General features: G+C 39.2%; 1 protein-coding gene across 1 annotated transcript; it reads left to right on the top strand.

The window, feature by feature from the left end:
• The first annotated feature begins 1080 nt into the window (after window positions 1–1080).
• On the top strand, window positions 1081–26041 carry SCRN1 (secernin 1). The gene is made up of 7 exons (XM_062496006.1): window positions 1081–1239; window positions 11481–11662; window positions 16772–16974; window positions 19798–19992; window positions 21616–21781; window positions 23612–23792; window positions 25883–26041. The coding sequence occupies exons 1-7, from the start codon at window positions 1081–1083 to the stop codon at window positions 26039–26041; spliced, it is 1245 nt and encodes a 414-aa protein (XP_062351990.1).

The raw sequence follows: 26041 nt of genomic DNA, 5'->3' as shown, positions 1-26041 counted from the left end.
CCCATGCCCAGCACTCAGCACTGTCTTGCAGATGAATCTAGGGGCCAGGAGGAAACTCCTGTACTGGTTGCCTCTAAGGAGTGTAAGTGTGTGCAAGTATTTTTACTTCTTCAGGATATTGTGGAAGATGAAGAGGAACTTGTTTATTTGGGAGCTGAGTTTCTATTGCTGTGATAAGAGCAATGAAGAAATCTCAGACAACTGTGATGAGTGTATTTTTAACAAGTGATAAACACCTTACATTTTTCTTTTGCAGGCATATGTGCCAGAAGTTTTCCTGAATGGTGGAAAAATATATCAGATGTAGCAATGTACACAAGACCAGCTATAGTAGTGTAATAGTCCTGAAACAGTTTGTATTTTTTCTTAATATATTGTCATTGCAATCACTTAAAATTATCCTATAAAAATTTCACATTAGCCTACATAAACAAATAAACAGCAATCAATTAACTTCAGGTAAGAGCAGCAATGCAGTCAAACCACAGAGAAAATAAAGTGCAATTAGTGCTTCAATCTCTCTCCCATCTGAGTAGATACATTGACTGCCAGTTTTTGATGTCATTGTCCTGTGCCTTTGTCCTGTTTCCAGTTATGCTATTGTCCTCTCTCAGGAATCCCTCCAACGTGTTTTGTCTTTCTTTTTAAAAAATATTAAAGTGCATGCGAGGAGAGGGAATAAATTATTTAAAGTTATTCCGTGTCCCTGCATTTGTCTGAGTCAGCAGAATACATCTAGGTCATACTTTCCCAAGCAGCTCCAGTGCAGAGTATCTTCTTTCAGTGGGGACTAAGCAGACTCATTAAGGCACAGTTCTCTTGCCTTTTTTCCTATTTATGCTTTCACAAAGCTTGGGTGAAAAATGATGAAAATGATATTATTTTTAAAATTAAATTCAGGTAAGCTTCCTTTGAGCTGACCTCTTCTTCCCTTATCACTGGACAATAAGCTGACAGAGGGAACGCATTCCCTCTTAGCTACAGTTAGTACCAGTAAACTGAATGATTCTCTAATGTATGCAGTTACGAGTTAAAAAAACTCACTAGTTTTGTTTGTTTGTGCTTTCTTTCCTTTCTAGGATGGCTGCAGCTCCTCCAAGTTACTGTTTTGTAGCCTTCCCCCCGTGTTCTAAAGATGGGCTGGTGGTATTTGGAAAGAACTCTGCACGGCCTAGGGATGAAGTACAGGAGGTGGTCTACTTTGCTGCTGCAGAGCATGATCCAGGAAGCAAAGTTGAGGTAAGGGTGAATTGTTGCATTCAAACTGTGAGAAATCACTGTTTTTGGAAGAAATGAATACTGCCTTGTTTTCTCATCAACTTACGGAGTCCTTACTCGCTTGACTCAGATCTCTTGAGAAGAAAAAGACAATATTTTTTAAAAGTCTGAAAACACAACTCACAATGTAACTTTTTTAACTGGGGAAAAGTCCGTGACATCTACTTTTTCCAGCAGATAGGCACAACTGTTCACATCTCAGATTCCTGCACCATGTAGTCAACTGATTTCCTTCTAAGGAAAAAATATCCTGGCTAACTGGAACTAGAAGTCAATTTTCAGAGTTTATTACGTGCCAAATGAATTGTTCTCATTCATGTTTGTTGTTTGGCAGTAATGGGGCCTGACTATGCTACACAGGTTGAAAAACAGGTAGCCAGAAATCTGGAACTTGAGGAACTTGTGCTCTAGTACTAAAGAATGTGAGAGGAGGAGAACGAGAGTGCTCAAGCTTTGTAAGCCAGACTTAACTCTTGCACATGCCATTGGCTTTGTTGGCATGTTCTGCATCTGAGCACCTGCATCATGGTCAGTTTTTAGCGCTGTGTTTTTCTCTGAATCCAGGCTGGATGTGGAATCCTGAAGCTGGACACTGGTGCTGCACTGCCAGGAGCCTTTAGAGTTCACAGGTTGTTCTTGCTCTGACTGGCAGCTGGGAAAGCAGAATCTGTGAGGTTGCCTGCATTCAGCTTCCTCCTGCCTCTGTGGCTGTGCAGAAGGCTGAGGACAGGAGGTGTTCTGCACCAGGCTGGTGCCTCTCATCCAAACAGATTCTTTATGGATCTAGTTGTCACTTACCCAGAAGATAGCCAAAGGCTAGTGCCAGTTTTAATTCTGTTTTTCAAATGGCATGACTTCCAGATTTCAGAGGGTTTGGTGTTCTTTCTAACAGTTAATGTTCTCTTAATTCTTTTTGCTGCCAACATCTAGTACAACTTATGCATTATTAAATGGTTTAATTTTGGATATGAAGAAATCCCCTCCCCCAGGACCACTATGTGCAGTTAATTGCTGTAGACATGTGCTAGCATATGTAACACAGGTGTGACAATAAGACAAGAAGAAAGCTTCAGAGCAGTTTGTCTTAAAACACCTAGTCATAGAACTGGAAATGAAAAAAAAGTTCTGTTACTGGGGAAGAGCAACTTTGGAAAGCTTCTTTGTCTTGTAGCCTTAATGGAGAGCAATTTGTAGGAACTTATTGTAAGAGGAGGTTCTTGATTCTTTTGGTCTCTTTGCTCCATATCTTACTCTTTGATGAAATTGTAGTAATTTGCTAAAGCATACAATTGAGCCATATATAATCTATTATGATTCCTCTTTCACACCATGATTAACTGGTTTAATGGCTCTTTTTATAATTCAGTCATAAACTCAACTCTTAGGCCAGACCTTTTACAAGTGGGAAGCATAATTCCTTTCCATAGCACAACATGGTTTGTAGATTTAGTCTGCCAACAAGGTCTGCAAGCATTCTCCTTAAATGCTGAATTTTTTGTTTTAAATCAAGGTAAAGTTTGTTGCAGTACGGTGAAGATACAGATGACAGACTGGAGTGGGCTTTTTTTTTTTTTTTCTTTTTCCTAAAGTAGGGGCTTAAGTCCTAATTAATGGATACTTTGTCTTCTGCTGGTCAATGCTACTATGTAGTTGTTAATTAGCTAGCCTGAGGTTTTTCAAGTAAAGTTGTGTACAGCAACATATAGGCTCCAGATGTTTGCCAAAATTCTTCCTGTTTCCTCTTAGCACAGGATAAAAACATAATTTTCTCTGAAAGTAGTGCAGGTAATTGTTTATCACTGCATCTTGATCACACTCACCACTACGTAGGGTTAATGTATTTTCCTTTTTTTTAACTCATGCATATTTTGAGTAAACTGGTTGAAACACACAACTGATTTTAGTTACTCTGTTAGGTTTGAGGGCTGTCTGGTAGCTTTGCACAGTCGTTGTGTATTGGTGGTGAGTGGTACCTCAGAGCCAAGAAAAGCTTTAAGGAAAGGCTTGAATTCAGCTGCTTCGCCTTGTTAAGTACCAGGCATGCAACACTATCTACCTTTTAAGCAAACTTGTCAGAGGCAATTAACTGATGGGGGAATGGAGAGGAGTGTCAAAGCTTCTGTATGTAGCTTTGACATGCTCAGGGTTAATACATTGTTCTTTAAAGCCCGTGAAAGCTGCCAACGCTTCACTTATTGTTGGTGTAGGTTTTCTTTTTTACCACAGCTTTCCTTCCCTTGCACTTTGTAAAGCTAACTAAACAGCCCTGAGAAACTAAATGTACGTTATTTATAAATGGAAAAACGTGGCTGATCAATTTCACACTACAGTTTTTCTAAGTCAGTAATCCTTTGTGTCTCTGGCAAGATTTTTCTTCTCATACATCCTAATGTTTTGGGTTTCTTTTTTTCCAAACGAGCAGCTTTTCTCTCCATTCCATATTGTGTATTTGCTTTAGCTTCTTTACCTTCCCTGGACACTGATAGTGGATTTGGTTTTCATTATGTTCTACTTTTTGCACATAACGTGGTTCATTGTGTACCAAATTTTGATTACCTGTTTGTGGCTGTCACTCACATTCTGAATTTCTATGAATTTCTATTAAGAGGTGGTAATGACACGGGTTGTTCTACAGAACTCTGTCAGGGAGTTTGTATCCTGTTTATTTCCTATTTCTGTTCTCTGCTGCTCCCAGAGCAGCTGTGATAATGCAGAGTGTAACCAAAAGTGGCACAGTAATTCAGTGGGATCGTTGCCATAAAGGAATGGGGCAGGTTGTGCTGCACAGCTATCAGTTGGTTTGTGGCAGGATCTCAGGGGAACTCACTGCATACTGCAAGTCATTTTCAGCCTGGTCTTTGTGGCTCAATCTACCAGCCAAGTAACCCTGCAGCTAGCTCATCAGCATAATTCCTTCCCTCCGTGTCAGCAGGTTCCCAAGACCCTGAACAATGGGGCTTTTCATTAAAGCTCCCTTCTGTGCATGTGTGTGACAACTTTCTCAAAAGTTTGTTCTTCCCTTGCATTGCAATTTTGCAGTGGCAGATGCTGATCAGCCCTCTTCCTTGTTGTAATGATCAGCCTAGTGCATTTGTGTGTGCAGGTGAAGTATTGCTCCCCTAAGCATAAATAAGGTCCTTTTTAAATTCCTCTACTAAAAGTGTGTTCTTTTTTCCTCAGATGTGGATTTTAAGAATTTGTCACAATTTAAAAAATAGTGACAATTCTTGTCATATGCTCTTTAAAATCAAGCCCCTCAGTCTTACTTTTAAGGTAGATTTTATTTACTAGATTTCTTTTATTCTTTATCAATCTCTATTGCTTGCTGTGGTTTTCCTTCTCCTGAAGAAGTCTTGGCTAAATTACTTTTTTATAGATGAATTTCCCATATGGATTTTTTTTTCCTTTTAGGTCTACCTTCTTTTCCTCTAACTTAACCTTATATTCATGATTTCAAAATAGTCATGGTTTCTTGCTTCACTATAGAGTGTAAAAGCTCTTTTATCCTAACAGCATGCATCTTCTTATAGAGGAACAGGAAGGGGAAAGTAGAAAAGGTAGACCAGCAAAGAAGTCTATAAATCTGTGGAATGTGCAAAATTTTTCTAGCATGTTGGTATTAAACACAGATCTGGGCTAAAAGCCAGCCCTCTGTGGGGTAGGAGGAATATTTTGTTCTCTAAAACAGCATGTCATAGTTATGCCTTACTTATTCTTTTGTTTTCTGTTGGGTTTTTGTTCTTTTTTTTAAGGGATATTATTTTACCTCCCCTTGCTCTGTGTTTTCAGAGCAGCAGTAAGATTTTTTCTGTACATTGGTCTGAGGACTGCAGGTATAAAATTTCACCTCAAGGAAACTGATGGGTCCCTGCCTGGTGTTGCAAGACAGTATAAAGCTTGGAAAACAGACTTTGACTCTATTGAAGTGGGCTTTTTATCAGCTGGTGATTTTAATCCTGATGTTTGTAACACAATCAGCAGGCATCACTCCACTGCTGCAATTCAGTTCTGGGGTACTTTGGTTCCCTTTTAGCCAGCTGTTTGGGTTATCTGCATTGTGTCATGGGCAAGGTGCTCAGAATCTGGTAACAGAGGTCAGTCTGCAGGATCTACTGAGAATTTGCTCTCTGGGAAGCCTCCAGGTCAGACTGGCAGTGCTAACTCACAGTCACATTGCTGCAGGTGTGGGTGTAAAACCAATGACACTTCCATGGGAAAGTGGTGCCTGGCAGGAAACCTTGATGAAGCACAGCAGTGCTTGTGCCTATGACAGAGCATTTTGCTTACTCTGTGTAGATAGATGAGGCTGTAGTCTGAAGATTTGCAATTCAGAGGTGGTTTAGGAAGCTGCATTGTTGCCTCTCTGCTGGCTGGTTGGCAGCAGAGCTCCTGCACACGCACACAGAGGGCTTTGCCCAAGCCACCTTGCTGGAGCTCACCCTGAGACTTCACACAGAGATAAAGGACAGGAGCTGTGCAGGCAGACAGCAGCTAAGAAAAGAAACTGGTTGCTGCCTTCAGCAGTCTATTGCTTGGCTAAGGTGAGCATTTTATGTCTTCTGCTCCGTTGCAGGCCACTGGCCTTTAAACTAACATATTTGACTTAGCTTTGTAGCACAGTGCACAACCCAGCAGCAATTCAGAGGTAGAAGTCATAATCTCTTGGGTGTTTCTGCCCTCTAAATGCTTGTTTGTACTGTAGGAGTGCTGCTTATTTGTCCTCTTCTGCTACCAGAGCAAAACTGGTTAGTGTGAACTGTACTCTTTTGTTCTTAATCTTTTTAATTTTTTAGCGTGGTGTGGGGCAAAACCACTGCCAACTCTTCCATCTTGACCCAAAACATTTAATTGTGTCAAAACATATGAGTGAGCAAGTATTTCAAATGCCCAGGATATCCAAGAGTTCCAAGGATATCTCTGTGATGGGTTCTTTGTGGCTTCTTTGAAATCTGTTTCTTACTGTTTTGCAACATTAAATTAATAAACTTCATCCACATTTCAGTTTTACTTATCTTTACTTCACTTATCACCCAGGAAACTGCTAAATTCGTATCTTGAAAAACAAAAAGTGAATTCCTCACTGCAAAATCTATTCTGACATATACTGTCTCCAGAGAGTGTTCCCAGCCTTGGGTGCCTTGGTGCACTCTGTGGTATTTGATTTGTTTAAAGATATTTAAATTCCATTTTGAGGAGCACTTTTCCATACAGTGGCTCACATGCCTGAGGCTCCTTCATGGCTTGATAGAGCAGGTTAGAGTCAGTCAGAGGGTGCAGAGAGTTTTGCTTTTTGTCAGGGGAACTGTTTTCTGGCTTCTCTAATTATTTGTTTTTCCTAGAATAAAATCTATCATCCTTACACACTGCTAGAGATAAGATTCAAATTTTATAGTTATTGATTGCAATGAATACAAACAGCTGGGAACAATATGCAAATACAAAGCATATGTAAAGTGCACTGGAGTCTTCATAAAGAGAGAAAAAACCTGTTCCTAATATGAAGAAGAAAGAGACATTTTACTGTGGCAGAAAAGTGGCTTTTTTTTCTCTATTTGGACAGCTAGTACATGCTTTTATATCTGACTACAGTGTGAGGACACAAGTAGTGGCACAGTGTGTGTTTCTGAGAGCTGGCTTCCTGAGGATTCATCCTGCTGCTGGAGAGACTTCTGCTCACTGCTCAGGTTTGACCATGTGACCACTAGAACTGGGGCTGACAATACTTGAGAGGTATTTAGAGGGGTTTATCCTGGATTTATCCTGGTGTATGGCTGTCCCTTCCACTGTGGTACAAGTTTTGCTGCTTGTTTACTGGGTGTGGTGAAGTCATCCAGATGTCTTCTGCTTTATACCTAGTGCTGCTTACTGTGTAAGCAAGCAGTGGTAATAGCATTGGCTAACCACCTCTTTTGTATCGTGTACTGCTACTTGTGTGTTTCTCTTTCCAAGTAGAGGTTATTCCCACTTCTTTGGGCTCTACTAAATTTGATTCTGTAAATAAGCAGCAAAAGAATTGTCTGTAAAGCTCATTGCTAGGCATATCTGCATTAGATAGTCTGAGGGGCTTCCTCGAGCAACTCTGTTCTAGTTTTCCACTTCATCATGGTGGGAAAGCCCAGGCAGCCCATGTCACCTGTGGAATCACCTGTTGATACATTTCCAACCAGGCTATCAGTCTCAATGTCTTGATGGCCAGGGAGGCAGCAGACTGTGAGACTGCCTCAGCACATTTTTTGCATCCTTCTTTTGGAAGGGGTTAAAAAAGCAGCCATGGTAGAATTTACTGAGTTGCTGAGTTTCCTATTTTCAGATATGTGCTGTGGTATGGCAGTGCTTGAAGTAGTGAAGCAAAGAGTTAATGGCAAGTTTGAGGCTGGATCTGATGGCAGGGAAGGGGGGTGGGATGGGATCTCTTTTGTAATCTGAAATCTTAATGCCCCTTTTCAAAGATCATTTCTTTCTAAAGCATTCCCTTTGTTTGACTATTGCCTTTGTTATTTAGGACTGAAGCCTATGTGATTTCATTGATATTTCATAATGACCTGACTGATAGTGCTAGGAATTTGGCTTCTGCAGCCTTAGTACAGTAGAAACTGCACAATAGTTTCTTTTCATTAATGAAAGAAGAAATCTCTTGTGCTTATGACTGTGGTGTCTGGTTTTGGAATGCTTCCAATTTATCTGCATGCCCTAGCTAGGCTGGTAGATACATTCGTGCCTTGTGCTATTCTTAGAAATCCCTTGATAAGATTCTCTTCTTGATACCATAAGTGAAATAAAATAAGTATCATTAGTTCCCAGCCTGCTCAATTCTCTTTAAAGTTGTTGGCTGCATCTTTTGTGTGTGAAGTCTCCCCTCTTTGGTTTTATATTTTCTAATGGGAATTTACGGTCACAGGGCAAGATGCCAGCTATCCACTTTCAGGGATTGAATTCTAGAAAATCAATGGAGCCTGACACCACACACTCTCAGCCTTTGCCACCAAATCTATCAGTATTCTTCTCTTTTTAGCATTCCTACTCAAAGAAAAATGTTAGTCCAGCTGAGGCTGGACATTTCAGGAATTTTGAAGACAGGGCTAGCGGCAAGCAGAATCACTGCAGTACCTGATGTCTGCTTTATTTTTCATTGCCTAGTTTGGCATGGTGCTCATTGGAACAGGCTGCTCTGCTGTTGTGCTGAAGGAATTTGCCGGGTGAAGGAGAGGAGACAGAGATGATGGAATTTTTGCCTGCTTTTGAAATCCTGTCATTATCCGAGCTCTTGTTTCTAGAGATCTAGTGGCCAGTGAGGATTTTTGGTGGATAGTGTTGTCTTTCCCCCACTATTTCCTTTTGTGCTTTAGCTGTTGCAAGGCTATGCCCTGGTTTCTGCGGAACAAGAAGCAGTGGTTTGCTGTATTGGAAATGCAGTATCTGGCTCTAGTTCACCTACCTTTACAAGTGATGTGTCTTGGGTACAAGTGGATAGCCCAGTTCCTCTTGTTTGTTAGGAAAGAGTTTTCTGATGTTATTTTAAGGAGGGGAGGGTAACATGAAATGAGAGCTTTACATTTAAAATTAATAATCTACTGTCACCTCTGGACACTAGGTTTTTGAGATGCTCATACCTACTATTATAAATATGAACCACTCTCCTACCTTAATACATCAATTCCATCTAGTACCTACTTTATGCTTACTGGAGTAAATAATTATAGTGCGAAGGTAAAATGTCATCAAGACTTATTCAGCAGTGTCAATAATCATGGCGAATAAAAATCAAATCAATAGTAGTTTTGTAAGATCTGTCAGTGACTGTCAGATTGAAATGGTTTTTCTGTTATTTAGGTCTTCTGAAACAATTTATATAAATAAAGCAAGGCTTGAATGTAATCTATGTACCTGAGTTTTTGTATGGAAACCGAATGTAGCATGAAATATGCTCCATGCTCACTTCTTTTTGGGTTGGGGGACACAAAGAAGCAATATCCAAGGTGGCAGCTGTGTTTTGAGGGGCATAGTATTGCCTATGGATTTTTTTTCTGGCCTCTGATTACATAGCTACAGAAAACCCTATGTTTTTTTTTTTCAGGATGCTCTGGATTCATCAAGCAAGAACAAACAATTTCCCTTTTCCCTTTTCTCAACTGCAACCATTGACAATTAGATCTTTGCAATGAATAGCAGCTTTGGTAGCGCTTGCTTTTGGAACAAGGCACCAAGTAATAAATGGTTTTTAGCAAGGATAGCCTTGCAAATACATTTTGCAGAGGAAAGGCATTCAGCATTTTTTTTTAGCTTAACTGTCACTTTTCAGAGTGTTATCATTTTTCCTTCTAAAAAAAAAAAATCAAAGAGTCAGTGTAAGCCAGCTTGTTTAATAGGGCTATTCAGCCAGAAAATGCTGTGCAAGTGTGGGTGTATGGAGTACTGAAATCTCCTTCACGCTGTGTCTAGGTTTTTGCTTTCTGCTGTAGGACTGAGAAGGTCCATGGATGGCTCTGCAGGATGGCTGCAGCCAGCTGACCACCTCTATGTCATGGCTGAGGCTGCAGACCTGGGTCCTGATCACTGCTCTTTTGTTGTCTTCACAACAACATAATCTTCCCTTGCTGTTCCAGCTGCCGCTTTGCACATCCAGCAAATACAGTTATTCTCTGTTCACACACATGCATCAAGTGCTTATCCAAACAGCACTGACCTGAAACTCTGAAATGAGACTGTGCAGAATGTCAAAAATGAGATTTGTTTTCTGACAGCTCAAAAGGAGAGGGGGGAATTTTGATAAGAAATGTCAGTTTTGGCATGGCTTGGTTACTCAATGAAGCAAAGGGTGAACTGTATAAAGGGTTTTTGTTAGTCAGATCTTTGCTCCTGGCCAGTGCCAAATGTTGTTGCACCTTGATAGATGAGGAATTTGCCTCTACAAAATCACAGTATACTACTATAACAGCAATTTGGTCAAACAACCTGGTCAAGTATTAGGGATGTTCTCCTGTAAATAAAGCAGGTATTTGTCCCTGACAGGATCTTCTTGCCAAAGCCTGTCCTTAGACTGAAAGAGTTCACTGCCCGTCTGCTTTGTGGCATTTTGTTTTTTGTTTTGTTTAGTTTTGAACTATTTGCACACATTAGCTAATGAAGATGGCAGGCTTATTTCTTGTATCACTCTTGCATGGTCAAAGTGAAGGACTCTGAAAATCCCATTTCTGACCAAAGATAGTCTATTACATGTTTTAATTGAATACTAGAGGAGCTATTACTGTAAAAGTCATAGCTCAAGACTGGAAGCTGAAGATGATCATCATAAAGGCAGAAAGAAAGGCTAGGAAAAAAACAAAGCTTCTTGATGCTCTGATTTTTTGGGACTAATTTCTTTGGCTTTAGATTTTAATATAGACACAGCCAGGCAAACAAGGTAAATAACTCTTAGTCTACAAGTCCATTCTGATGATCCTGTTTACTTTAATATACTGAACAGATAGTTCTCAAAAAAAAACTATTGCAGATTACTTCTTACAGGAAGATGTTACAACATCCAGGAATGCCGGACCTGTCATAAATGAAGACGACTTTAGTTTTCTCAAAAGCTAATTCTGACAAGTTTGATCTGTGAAAAACTTGATGTGAACCCAACAGTAAAACGTAAAGTCCATTTCTTTGGTTTGCACAAACCAGTGATGGATTGAACTCTCATCCATGCTGTCTGGGAAAACAGTCCTTTTTTTGAAGGCTTGTAAATGTATTTGAAAGGTAACAGAATTTCTTTCTTCCTTGCAGTTACAATGACTTCTCTCTAGCCTTCCTTTGTATTTTTGACTTGTCAGAGTATATTCAGAGACATCTAATTAAAGCAGACCATTAAAAATAGTAAAAACACCCGTTTAAGACACAGCAATACGCACGTTTTATTTCTGTGACTGTTTATCAAAGTGGTTTATTACACTACTCAATCTTTTCAAGGCTTGGGTTTTTTTCCTCTTCCTGCCAGAAGCCTGCAAGCATCAGCACAGGTATTCTTCCAAGCTTATGCAATATAAGGATTTGAAGGTTTGAATGTGACACTGAAATCTTGTTTAAAAAAGTTCCTTGTTTATTCACAACACATGGGCCTTTTAAGTAACGTGTGTCCTTTCTGAACATTAAAGTTTTTTGTTACTTCAGACACAGCAACAGATGAAGTGATGGTTTAGCTTTCTCTCTTCCTGCTGTCTCTGCAGTGCACGTATATCGAGATTGAGCAGGTGCCGAAGACTCACGCTGTCGTGCTGAGCAGACCCTCCTGGCTTTGGGGGGCAGAAATGGGAGCTAACGAGCACGGAGTGTGTGTAGCTAACGAAGCTGTCGTGACCAGAGAACCAGCTTCTGAGTCTGAAGCCTTGCTTGGCATGGATCTTGTCAGGTGGGTGTCCTGCTGAGCTGTGACCAGCCTTTCTTTCATCGTCAGCCTTAGATGATGCTGGTCCCGGGTAACAGCTTTGTGGTGTCAGCATCAGGAGATAAGCAGGCTAGGAAGGGCTCCAGATACAGCTGAGTGAAGAGTTAAAACACTTGCAATCTGAATTTAGCTACGAAGAACGTACCAGTCTGTTGGGGGTTCTCACACCTACCCATCCTACAGTCCAGCAGTGGCTATTCTGACAGGGTAAGAGATAAGATTGTTAGTGAGGAACTGCTAACTAATTTGTAATATCAGATTGCTGGTGTGCCCTTCATTCTCCCCCACTTTACAACAGCCTACTCTGACCTAAAAATCTTATTCTGGGCTTATAGCCAACTGTAGGCATAAACAAACTGCTGTGCCTTACTTCAGCCCATGCATTCCAATGCAAACCATTGCCCTTATCCAAATGCTGGCACACCAATTCCTGTGAGTCTGTTCACTGACGGCTGTCTGCCCAAAAGGCTTGTGCTGCACTGTAAGTCTCAGCCTGCATGCTGATCTTGTAGTGAAGGGAATTTAAAGGAAGCTTGGGTGGGGGATGGAAGCTGAAAATGAAAGAAGAGAGGATGTGCAAATTTATTAGAAAGAAAAATGAAGCAAATGGACTAAATTTAAAGACTGATGAGGACAACAGCTGCTAAGTAAATCAGTCTTAGACAATATAGTCCTACTAGACTTTGCCCTAGGATACTTAATGAGCTGACTGAAGCAGTTACAAGTGAATTCTCATTTTTCTTGAGGACTGGTGAAAAATGAGAGAGGTTTCGGTTGACTGGAAAAATTTAAATGTTGTGGCTATGCTTAATATAGTTAAAAAGAGTTGTTGTAAACCACCTCAACCTCAGCTCCTGAAGGGGAAAAACCTCAAATATCAAGGAGTTGATAAATGCACAGTAATAACTGGTAGTCAAGAAAAATCCTGTCAAACCATTCTACTTTACTCCTGCAATGAGTTATATTTTATAGATAAAAGGATAGGAAATAGATATCTTGACTTTTAAGAGGATGTTAAAACCTTAGAAGTTGTTTTCATGGGCAAGCTGGGAAGCATGAGTTAGAAGTTGTTGTTAGGTGCACAGCTGCCTGTAACTGTAAATGTTCTCTCACATGTCTCTGCAGAAATAGAGTGTTTGCTTCCAGCTACCATAAATCGAGAGGAATATGGGCCAATTGGAGAGAATGCAGTGGAAACTGGAAATGTGATCAGAGAGCTAAAGAATCTGACCAATGAGAAAACCATGAGAGAATTTGGATTATATTTCTCTTTGGTATTTTATCTAAGCCCTGTATATACTGAAGGAATCTGTGGAGGAGCTGTACCTGAGGGAACTAGAAAATTTAATTGCATCAAGGGAGGCTGAGTAGATGTGAGGGTTTGTTTAAGAAAGTATAGGACAAACTTTTGTGAAGAAAAGGACTTAAATGATTTTCTAAGCTCCACTTTTGTTTTTTTTCTGTCCTACGAGAGTCCTTTTGATGCTTTAACAAACCATTGGTTTAAATGTCAAGTTCTACTTATTTCTTACTCAGTTATTGCAGTCTCAAAGGATTGTATGCTTTTCAAATATATTTCTCATCCGAGAGCTCTAGATTTACCCACACTAGCAAATCAGGACATACCAAAGTAAGGAGGCATTGGCCATAAACTACAAGTAATCATCACCTGTAGATGCTACCCTTCCTCTCTTCCTTTTCACCTGCAGAAGAAATTGCAGCTCAGATGCAGCGAGATGGTGCTTGAGGCAAGGAGAATCAGAGACGTGTTGTTACCATCTGCTGCTTGTTCCAGCCTAAGTGATTCTTTCTCTTATTGTGAAGACTTGGCCAGTTGAATTGTGTCTATTTCATGTCACCACATAGACATGAGAGAGCCATCAAGTACAAAATCAATCTCTATAGGCTGCAGTGAAGCAGCTGGCACCAGCTCTGCCTCTTTGATGGAGTATCACAGCACGTCAGAATGCTTGAATGATTCTTAAGGAAGCAATAAAGTTTTTGTGATGGACTTCAGGGTTAGAAGTTGGTCCTATTCCATGCAGGCTGGTCCTCATCCCAGTTAATCTAAATGGAGAACAGGGACCTAGTCACAACATAGAGAAAAACTGAGAAAATATGCTCCAGCACAAATTCCGAAGGAATTCTTTTTTTCCACTAGGGATTTATTCAAAAGCTAATTTTTGAAAACTTTACCAGTGTTGTTGCATTAGTGAGGTTTTTATCCTTTTTTTTTTTTTTTTGGTGCACATTTGCAACTGTAAAGCACCTGTTCACTTAGGGAAGCATATTCTTCTGAAGAGTTCATGTACTGTTTTGCTGATAAGTCAGGACAGCATTATCATACAAAAAGGTAAACATGGAGAAACCTTTAAATTACACCCTTATTTTTGCATTTTTGTCTTGGTTTTAATCCTTATGTGTTTGTATTATTTGTTTGTTCTTTTCATCACAGGTGCAATAAGTTTTTCAGAGCCACACAGAGATGCCAATCTTGGCAGGGAGTCAAGAATGCTCTTTAAAATGGTATTAATTTGTTTACCAATTTCTTTCCTTAGAGACCGCAAAACTGAATAAAGCAGAATGTCATCAAGTATGTTAGTTAATTTGGAAAGCCTGCATTATGTAATTGATAGGTGAAGTTGAGAAGCTTAAGATAATATTGTTTTGACAGTATAATAGCATATTGGAGGTACTTAAGTAGTGGATTGTACTAAATCACTGAAATTTTATTAATAACTAATCCAAGCTCTCATCTGGGGTTGAAATTGCTTCTAGCTGTTCTTCCAGCCCACCTTGAAGAGTACCCTGAAGTGTGTTAGTGAGAGATTTATGCTGTGGTTGCCCAGGACACTGATGCTGAGATAACTGAGAAGACTTGATTTTGTGGAAATGAGTTGTGTGGTTGTTTTGTAGGATGTTTTTTTTTCCCCTTGGGTGTTTTTTTCTTTTCTTTTTTTTTTTTTTTGGTTTTTTGTTTTTTTCTTCTGTCCCTTGTGACTGACAGATAGGAGCAGCCAAACAAAAGCAGAGTCTGGATCTTTACTTAATGGAAATAAATGTAACATTGGAACCATTTATAAAAAAATAATACCTAAAGGGTACTTCTTCAGCCTGAATCCCTGCTGTGGTTTTGACAGCGAAAGCTAGACTGTAACCATCTCAAATGGAAAATTTCAGGGAGGCATTATTAAAGTTTTAGTGGGATGTTATATCTCTTGGCAGGTTAGATCTGATTATAGCCTAATGGCTTTGGTCATTAACTGGGAAGAAGGGAACAGATTATCACTGAATCTAGTGACTGTATGGTCACCAAGGTAGTTTTCAGTCCATTCCCTCACCTGTGGCAAGGATTGCTCTTAGGGAATAAATAAGACATGCTTTTGGACTGGCTTTTAAATTGTCTGTGGTATGTGCAAATACTGGCATAGCTGTATTGGTCTGAAAAAGCAATTGCACCAGTGATGAAAAGAATGAAGGAAAAACATAAATGCAGAGGGACTGAAAATGGGGTCACCAGTACAAAACAAGTTTCAGCTAACAAGAAAAGACATGAGGGAAAGATCCTATAAAAGTAATAAGATGATGGTGGAGGAACTGTCACTTTAAGTCTTAACATTCTTGGCTCTTCTTTGTCAGTAAGTGATAAATAGATGCTGCTGAGAGAGATGAAAATACTGCTTTCAATAATTCAGCCTAAATCAAGGCTAATGCTAGCCACGTATTTAACAAAGCAGAGCCTGTGCAGAGATCAGGTTGAGAAGTACTGAGATCAACAAACCCATATTCAAATTATCAGGACCTGATTTGTCTACTGTAGTTTTTAGGAAAGATACAGAGTAGTGTTTTCTTGTCATGTGATTTCAAGAGAAATGGGAGAGAGTAGATAGTATAGTAGTACTCAGATCTAAAAAAGTGATCTTCTTGGAGCTATCCATCAGTCACTATTATTTTGTCCATAGAGTAGCAACAGAAAAGACAAATACAGAGGAAAATATTAAGGTGACAAAACAACAGGGAGAAATTTTGGACTGATCCAGGTAACTCCCAAAGGATGGAGGCATGGATATGCTGTTGTTTGAAAGACAGCATTTTCTCACTAACAGTAATTTTATTTTGGAACCAGTGAAATTGTTTACAGGTCTGATTTCAACTTCTGGTTACTGCTTTTTTTGTTGATTCAATTAGGGCTGTAAATTATATCAAGGGATTATTTAATGCCACTTATTCAAGGCAGGATACAGCTGTTCCCTATAGCTTTGTAAAATTTATTACCACACCTCAGTTTACTTTTCCATAAAATACCCTTGCTTTGCTTGAACTTCCTTTTAAAATTCTGTTCTTTCAGACACATGGTTGCTCTTACTTCTGACAAAAGCCAGAGCTGGTATTCAAATAGTTTTTTGGGGAAGCCTCTACAGGAACTCTGAAGTATGACTGTGCACAAACGCTTGTCTTTACAGCATGTAGTTTGCATATAAAGGTAACACCTAGTTTCCATGGCCAACCTGAGCATTGGGAAAGAGAGGTTGTAATATTGAATACTTCTCCCCTTTTTTGATAGCTGGTCATATTTATTTACAATTTCCCACCCTTGTACAGAAAGGTAAATTTGGTACAGCTGTTACTTAAAAAAAAAACCCACTTGCAAATTGTCCTTCAAATGCATTCTGCCTGAAGAAGAGGGAAATAGAGCATTGCATGTTCACAGTGCAGCTGAGATCATTGGTTGGTAATTGCACTCTTTTTTCAAAAACTAAAAGCCAGCTATTATAGGCTTGAGTGTAAAGAACCAGTGTAGAAAATCAAGATGAAAAACAAATAATTCAATATCTCATATTTTAAGTCTCGTAACTAATTAAGGCAAGATCTCTTATATTAGGCATACTTCTTACGTAGTATGAAGTGTATCAGTATTTTAAACCTGGATGAGTGCTAAAATACTCATCTGTTGATACTTAAATATTTTAAGTATCAATATTTTAAACCCGGATGAGTGCTGATGTTTAATAACTTAAGGAGATCTCACTGTTTCATTCCTCTCTGAATCTCTGTTTCACCCTTTTCTTATAGACTTGGCCTAGAAAGGGGTGCAACAGCTAAAGAAGCTTTGGATGTAATAGTTGCTCTGTTGGAAGAGCATGGACAAGGTGGAAATTATTATGAAGATGGGAGTTCATGCCATACTTTCCAAAGTGCTTTTTTGATTGTGGACAGAAATGAAGCCTGGATACTGGAGACTTCTGGAAAGTATTGGGCAGCTGAAAAAATCACAGGTTAGTTTAGAACTTACAGCAAATCCTATTTAAAATAGCTGTAAAGAGCTGTCTTGGAAGAATTGGTCTTAAAGTCACTAAGTTTAAATCAGTGACTAATGAATGCAAGTGTTTGATTAAATCACCAATTTTAGTTTTCTGTATTTGTACTACTCTGACTTTTTTTTAATATGTTGAGTTGCATTGGCTGATGCAACTTAGCATTTTCTGTGGAGGTGGTTGCCTTTATGCATAAACTAGGTAATAATCATAATTTTTATATTTGACAGGTGTATTTTCCCAGATTTATTTTCTGTTTTTAACATGTCAGATTTTTATTTTGATGGAATTAATGCCCAAATTATTACTTACAAATCTGAAATATTGTGCAGAAAGGATAAGCATTGATAGTTTTGACAAAAGTTTTTTTTTTCAGGTGATAAATTGAATGGGTTGCTGGTGGTAGTTCCTTTACTGAAATACTCACTTCATATCCCTGTTTTTTAAATGATAGTGCAGACCAATAATTTTCTGCTCTTTAAACTTGTAAATGGTTTATTTTTCTGTGTGTCTGAAGCCAGAACTGCCAAACTAACTTCTAGAATTCACTGGCTTAGTGGATGAGTTTATTTAAAACTTTCCCAGCATATTTGGGCTGCCTTAATGTAATATGATTGTTTAAGGCCTGTATTTAACTTATTCTCATCTTGATTTTGAAGGGATTTTTATTGTCATAAGAGTAGAGCTTTTAGAAACATCCTCATGTTTGAATGAAGATTCAGAGTATTCAAGAGGACTCTTGTCATCCATGACTTGAGCTATGACAGATCCATTCAATTCTCTCCTCATTTCCCCCTAAATGAAAGGTAGGAGATAGCAGATATGGGAAGGAGCACAGAAATAACAGCAGGCTCTGCAATGTTGTGTTCATGGCCTGCTGTTAGCCTCTGCCACCAAATAGGAATCAGCTACTTTCACAGAGGTGGTGATTTCCCAAGTAAAACTTGTATTTTAAGGATACCTACAGGTTATCTGACACCAACAGATACCAAACATAGAGAGAGGAGGGAAGACTGAAAATGCTGTCCTGATAAAACCCCAGTTCTGGAAAGCAGCTGACTCCTGAGGTTCCTGGGATTATGCAGTGACAGCCTGCATGCTTCTCTTGACCTGCCTGAGTGATATTTGAAGAACAGTGGGCTTTATTTAACAGTTTTAGCTGCATCAGCAACACATAACCTTCACATCCTTCTTCCCAGCAAATGAACTGTTGCCTTCATCTGCTGCTTGCAGCTTTTTGAAATGATTCTGCGGCTCTGTTCTGGTTTTTACCAGCACATTGCTCTTCTGGAGGTTCCTGTGAGCTGCAGATAAGTAGTTTCCATCTCCTGCAGCCCGGAGGAAAGGCTGCTGGCTATGTAAGAACTCTATATTTCGTACTTTTTGCAACCATAAGTGTGCCTCTTAGGCTTTCAAATGAATGCCCAAATGCTGTTAAAGTGGGAAAAATGTGTCATTCCCCAGTGTGAAGGCATATTTTTTCCTGACTATCCTCAGGGTTCTAATATTACTGCTCCAGGACGGTAAAGCTTATAGTGAGTGTTTATCGAGCAACTCCCTGACAATAATTTGAGAATAAGCACTTCAAAATCCTTTCTATTAATGTTCCTAAGTGGAAAAATTTATTTGATTGATAATATTTTTTGTGGTGGATCTAACCCATGAAATATTATTTTGCATGAGTTAATACATGTAACGTTTAAAGAGCTCCTAAAGAGTGGCTTGCTTAGCTGGACACAAATACAAATATCCTCATCATTCAAGTCAAGAAAATTCCATGCAGAGTATTCTGTTTGAAAGTGTGAATCAGAATAAGCTGTCAGGGACCCTAGTGTAAGTCAGAATTGGATGACAGGGACTTTTTTACAGAATGATGCACAAAATTTCCTGAAGTTGTTACCCATTATTTAAATTGCATGCATGAGGCATTACAGAAGCAAGCTTACTTTTTTGGAAGGCAGTATTAAAAACTTCTACAACTACTGGTTTTGCTTCTGTCTAGGAAATTATTTGTACCAAATTCCAGAATCTCTGTTTACTTTAGTTTATAGTTTTACTTTATCAGCTCTTTCTCTGGCTTCCAATACATTTGCTTTATTCTCTGTGAGGAATATCTGCAGCAGCCACTGCCATGCTGTGGACATATGGTTGTAAGAACTGCAGTATTTTTGATAAAAGAAACTTTAAAAACCATTTAGTATTCTTTGGAAGCTACTCACACATTCTTTTTACTTCATTCAATTTTAAAATTTAGGATAAAAAAATTAATTTAAACCTATCTTGCAGCTTACAGTGAAACTGTTTCTCAACTGGGAAGCTTAAAGCAATTGTTAAGATTTTAAAAACGTTTTCCAAAATTCTTAATTTTGAAGGGCAAGGCAGGTTCATTAAATGCAGCTCTGCTGAAACATATTTTGAAATCAAGTCAGATCTCAAGCTTTCTTGTGTCTGTGGAATATGGCATTGGAAAAAAGATTAGGCATGTGCCTTTGGCTTGTGGGTACCACTGTTGCTTTGTGGCCAGAACGTGTGAGGTGAAACTGGCATTCTGTCTAAATCCCACTATTAATCACAAGTGTCCGTGTCTCAGTAGGGCACAGGGGATTGAGCTCTGCAACCTGCAGAGATTGGTAATTCTGTGTATGTGTAATTATATAGTTACACAGTCATGCCAAATGTACATACTAACCAATAGTTTGTTTCCTAATTGATATGACATTTTCCTCCCAGCTTGTCCCAGAAAAACTGTGTTAATGCTCTCCTTTAATATGTGGCTCTTTCTAGAGGGAGTGAAGTGCATTTGCAATCAGCTTTCATTAACTACAAAAATTGATGCTGAGCATCCTGAACTAAGGAATTATGTGAAAAGTCAAGGCTGGTGGAATGGAGACTCAGACTTCAATTTTTCTGAAGTGTTTTCTCTTGCTGATGACCATTTAGCCTGTTGTTCTGGCAGGGAGAGCCTAGAAAAGCAAGGTGGTAAGTGTTGAACTATCTTTCTGTGGGCACACTGGGTTTTTTAGTCACTGCTGCCTCCTTTTCAGCCATTTTGTCCAGAACTACATGTTATTGAGAACACCTCTACATAGAAACTGTAGGAAGGAACATGAGAACTAAAGACTGTCCCTACCCTTGCCACAATTTAGGATGAAGTCTTTAATGTCACCCTCAAGGTTTCAAAACCTTGACTGCAATTACAAAGTAACTTCCTTCAGTGTTCTGATGTGCATGATGTGCCACTGCATTTGTGCTTTCCTGTAATTTTAGAGGCCCTACCTAACACTAAAATGATACTATTAAAAAATTAAATAAATAAAAAGGCTTCACATATCAAAGACTGAGCTCAGTGCAATCTGCATTTTAGGAAAAATGTAGATTTAACCTTTTGGGGAAAGTTTCAAGAGCATAGTTTAAGGAAGAGCAGTGGCAAACTCAAGTCCCTTTTTCTTTGTTGAGCAGAACAAAGCTCCTGCAGCAGACATTATGCCTATTCTCTGCAATCAAAGGAAGGATTTATTTCCAGACCCAAATTTATTACTTGCTTCAGTTCACTGCAGTTGGCCAGAATACCTCTGAAATGGCCAGCCTGCAGCAGCGCATGGCTGACATATATCTGCTCTTTCATGCATGGAAAACAGCACAGACTATAATTTTCTAAAAAACCCTTTACTACAGATGTGAATTTACTAGACTGCTGGCATTTTCACATGTTGGTAAATGTTCTGAAGAGTGTAGAGGTGAGATTTTTGTTGCATTCCAGAGTTCTTGCTCTGGCTGGAGAATTGCAGGGAGAATGTGGTTTGTGTCTGAGACAGATAGAGTAACTCTGAAGGACTATAGGTAGAAGATCTTAATAAATCTGGATTATGGAACTAAAAACCCTGAGGGCCCCTACAGACAGATGGCTATGGCTGAAAATCTTGCAGGCTGCTGAGTCATTCCATGTCTCCTGGTGTGTTGAAGCACCTGTGCACTGAGGTTTGAGTCACTGCAGAGTCTGAGAAGGTGCAAGGGAAGAAGCCTGACCGGCCAAAGGAGCATGTGAGAAAATATGGAGGGGCCATGGAGGGAAAGCTGGGATGAACACAGGCAGAAAACATGGTGAGAACAGAGGATTTTTGTAGATAGAGGTTTGGAGAAAATCTTGGTGTCTAGGTCTGCTGATGTAAATTCTGTGAACTGCGAGATGATGTTTCAAAGTTTTGACTGAGAGAGAATTGAAATTGAGAAGTGGAAGATCAGGGTGCCCTCATTCTGCCCTGCTTTGGTAGAGGAAAATGGATGTTTTATGTAAGTAGTCTGTTCATAGTGACTGCTAAAGCAGTATTACAGCCTTCTTCCTGAGAAAGTACTTTTTAAATAGTATTTCTCCCTGCCTGGCTATTGCCATCCCTAATTAATGCTACTTACCATTCTGATTTACTAGGTAGACATGTTTTTTCTGAATGTTCATTGTTTAAGTACAAATTATTAACTGGGATTTGTGACATACCCATGTCAAGTGTCACTGGCCATTTTAGGCCAAAGACTGTTCAGACTAAAATCCTTACCTGGGCTCCAAGCCATTGAACACTGAGGAATGTTTTTCCCCCCTCCATATAGGTGATGTTTCTGCACAAGCTATGATTGATGTCCTGCGTGACAAGGATAGTGGTGTCTGTGTGGACTCTGAATCTTTCCTTACTACAGCTAGCATAGTGTCTGTTCTGCCTCAGGACCCTAGTTTTCCCTGTATTCATTACTTCACTGGCACGCCAGACCCTTCAAGGTAAGCCACAGCACTGGGGTCCCTGGGGTGCAGAGCAGGTGATGGGTTGAAAGGTGATAAACAAACCCTGCCACCGAAACTGGAACATACTTCAAGAGCATGTTCTAACCAGAAATGCAGTCAGTGCTCCAAGATGTGCAATCTGACAGTCCTGTGTTACCAAGCTTCTAGGGGAAATGCGGCTTAGGGAGGAGCCAAGAAATCCAGTGTAGCTGCTTTCCAGTTGGAAAGTTGTTGGGATTATGAAACTGGGGAACTTCTCTTTAACAGGTGGGTGCAAAATTCAAACAAATGAAGTGTTTTACCTATCAAAGAGGGGTTGTGTACTCTAGGTAGCTTCATATGACATAAAAACATTAACACAGCAAAACATTGCCAAGTTGCTGGGATCCCAAGCATTTTTTTATTGGAGGGACAGTTTCCAGTTGGTTTATGTGGTGTCCTCTCTAGCTGGATGTAGCTGAGGAGATTAGGGAACTCATGGCCCAGATCATCAAAGAACTAATGAGTTATCTTGTGTTTTAAACAGAATCCACCTGGGATTCACAGAAATTAAACTAAACCACTTGCAGTTATTCAGGAGATCAGCCACTTGCATTGAGGTAAAGAGGTTTTGGGGAGAAGAAAATGACACCCTTGAACAGCTGACAGTCATTCCTCTAGAAAGACCAGTAGTAATCATTAGGTTTTACTGAGGGCTGTGGAATTCATCCATGCCAAAGGGACTTTCTAGTCCTTTGCATTGTGCAACTCAGACTTTCAGAGTTGTGCCAATTTTAAACTTGTTTACCCAAACTTTTTTTTGACTTGATGCAAATCTTTGCAATAGAAAGGAGCAAGGCTTCAAATAATTTTGTTAGGATTTCTGTCCTTTTGAAGGTGGGAAAACCTAGCTTAAAAACCTTGTTTAATGACCTTTCTTGTTTTATTCTACACTGTAATACATTAAGAAAGAATTATTTAAATGCAGCTAGTGAGTCATGTAAATTCTTAGTCAGCAAGGCTTCGTGACAGTGATGGAAAGGGTAGCATCACTGAACCTGCTGACTGTCCACAGGCAGTGGTTATTAATTGTGTGTTACAGAAGTCTTGCAGGTTCTTGGCAGGTTCTTCACTGCAGAATGCAGGGTGCTTTGTTGTTCTGTATCTAAAGAGAAGGAATGCAGTTATTCCAGGCACTTGCTAAAACCTACTTTCAGCTTCTCAGGAATGAAGATCCTGTATTGATGGGGTTTTTTTGTTTGTCTGTCTTAGGAGTTTAGAACCAAACTCGGTGTTAAAGTTATTTGAGAAATGTCACAATATTAGTGGCCATATCTACCCCCAGCTCATGAAGTAAAATTCTGAAGTGCTGCTGTTTATACGCAAAATCCTCTGATATTGAGCAATATATGTAATCTTCCCTGCTCCACTCAAGTGCTTTTTTTCTGATATTAATAAAAAATAAAACTGGAAGGAGGAGGAAAGATGCCAGTGGGAACGGAGGAGAAAAACTGATGTGAGGCTGAGTGCTGAGATTCATTACAAAAAACATGGGGGAAGGAAATCAGTGCTGCTCTTCTAAAGAAGTGGCACAGTGGCATGAGGACACCAGAGAATCTTATAGGTAAAAGGGGTAATAAGGTTTACAATAATTGCCAAACCCAGTTCTTTTAAAGCACATAGATTTGTTTTGCTTGTGATCAGTACCAAATCTCTAACCTTATCCATGCCTAGTGTAGATGAATTACCTATGCTGCTCTGTATGTGTTGTTTCAAAATGGCCTATAGTTCAATAGCATGTTTGAGATCTCTCTTATTACTGCAAGCAGTAATTCTCATTTCTTTCAGGTCCATATTTAAACCCTTTATTTTTGTCGATGATGTAAAATTAGTACCAAAAGTACAGTCTCCTTCTTTTGGCAATGATGATCCTGCTAAAAAGATACCTCGATTCCAGGAGAAACCTGATCGTAGGCACGAATTGTACAAGGCACACGAATGGGCCCGATCTCTCCTGGAGAACGATCAGGTAAGAGCTGTGGGATCTGGAATTAAAAAATTGAAGTTAATGTAGATTCTTAACTCCAGAACTTAGTTCACAGTCACTCACTGGAAACCATTCTCTGAATATTCTTAGAATCCTTGTGAGTTTAGCTTGAATAATGATGCCCTCTGAAGGGTAAATTACTCTGCATAGTTTTTGTTATCCTGAGAGTGTTGCTCTGCTCCATTACTTTTACAAAATGAAAAGTCAAACTGTTAAGGTGATTATCTTGTTCAATCCCCACTGTGCATATAGTTTTTTTAGTGATTGGAACACTGGATGTTAGTGCGACATGGTATCAGAATGATGTGCTAGGAGGAGGGCAGAAGTGTTGTAATTTAAATTATATGCTGGATTAAGAACTACATAGTTTGGAAATGTATTTTTTCTTGAAGGAATAATTTGCACGTGACAGTTTTGCAAGCCTTGCATTTTGCAATTCAATGCATTTCTGTTAATTTTTAAGGTTTAACTGAAAATGGCATGTGAGAAGAAATGACACTTTGCAGTGCCATGCAGTACCTACCTGAGATCTGCAAACCTTCCATTGTATAAACTTAATGTTGAGGATCTCTTATGCAAATAATTTTGGAATAAGTTAAGTCAGGAAGGGGATTATTCTGTTTAGCTTTTCCAAATGGTTAAGATACCTGTCATTGGGCAGGTAGTTCATTAACTTTTCAACATTTGCAATTACATCTACAGCAGTAAACTGAATAAGTGGTTTTAAGGAAGTGAAACAGAAAGATCACCAAGGCACACCTGTCAGGCTCTTACTGGTATTCAGGCAATTTGTGGAAGACCCTCACATAGTTGTGTTGATCTTCCTCAAGAGGACTTGCTTTCCTACAATTTTCCTCTGTGTGTATTTGCATGGGTCACACTCTTGCTATGGCCATAACAACATTCAGACCTACCCATTATTGAGTAAGGAAGCCGTGATAACCTTTGCAAGTACAAACATTATTTAAATGCAGTTTGGGCAAGATTTTTGATTTCTTGGAATGGTGTAATTTGAAATCTGTGGCCTCTGGTAACACTGTTTTAATGTGCAAGTGGCTCTCACATCATTATGCAAGATGTTGATTTAGGGAAGACTTAGAAGAGGCATCTTAGCATCTTGTGGACTCTTGCTTGTTAAATTCCCAGAAGGTGACACCAGTAGTTGTGGTAGAACAAGAAATGCAGTTTCTACTCAGGCTTCATGCTATAAAAGCTTCCCATCCAAGAGCCTAAATCTTAGATGAGATGCTCTACTCTTTCTGGACAAAATGCTGAGAAAAATCCTGAAAAACTCAGAACCACCACTCATTCTAAATGACTTTTTTTTTTCTCCTGAAAGTCAGTTTTGAAAGTTGCAAGGAAAACAAGCAGCACTTCTCCATTACAAAAAAAAAACCAAAAAAACCCAAACCAAACCAAAACAAACAAACAAAAAACCTCCAAAAAAACCCACAAAACAACAACAACAACAACAACAAAAAAAACCCACAAAACAAAAACCAAACAAAAACAACAAAAAAAAAGCACAAAACCCCCCAAACAAACAAAAACCAAAGAGCAGTAAGTCAGAATGGCACACAAAACCTCCCTGGGATCTGGAGTCTTAATACTGTTACATGACACATCATTTCAGATCGATTCATCATCTTGCAGATGTTGATTTGAGGGACGCACATGCAAAATGCAAATACCACAACCTGTAGAATTCTTAGGTCTTCTGATCTTCTCATATAGTTGTGTTGGTGGGATTACAAACTTAAGAACTTGCTTTACCTCTATTATATGTACAAGCCTTATGTAATTTTCCTCTATCCATCTTTCACCCTCTTCCTTCTTTGCTTTAGACTTGGCAGCTCCTTTTTGGTTCTTATTCTTTATGCACAAAGTATCCAGGACTGTTCCTTTTAGCCTTTGGCCATCCAAAATAACTAATAACAGAAATGGTTAGTACTCAAAAAGGCTTTTTCATTTTTTAAAATATTTGAAAATATCTCTGTAACAAAGAGAAACAGTGAAATGCTTTAATGAGCCTGTTTGCTGGTTAACTGAATTTAGTTGTTTCCTGCCTTTAGGATAAAGGCCAGAAACTGATGAGGATTATGTTAGACCTTGAGAAACAAGGTTTAGAAGCAATGGAAGATATCCTTTCTCGTACAGAGATTCTGGATCCAGCTGAAGTAGTGGATCTTTTCTATGACTGTGTTGACACAGAACTAAAGTTCTTCAAATAA

The sequence above is a fragment of the Cinclus cinclus genome, chromosome 1 (genome assembly GCF_963662255.1).
Source record: "Cinclus cinclus chromosome 1, bCinCin1.1, whole genome shotgun sequence".
Classification (NCBI taxonomy): domain Eukaryota; kingdom Metazoa; phylum Chordata; class Aves; order Passeriformes; family Cinclidae; genus Cinclus; species Cinclus cinclus.
This window is presented reverse-complemented; position numbering and strand designations above follow the sequence as displayed.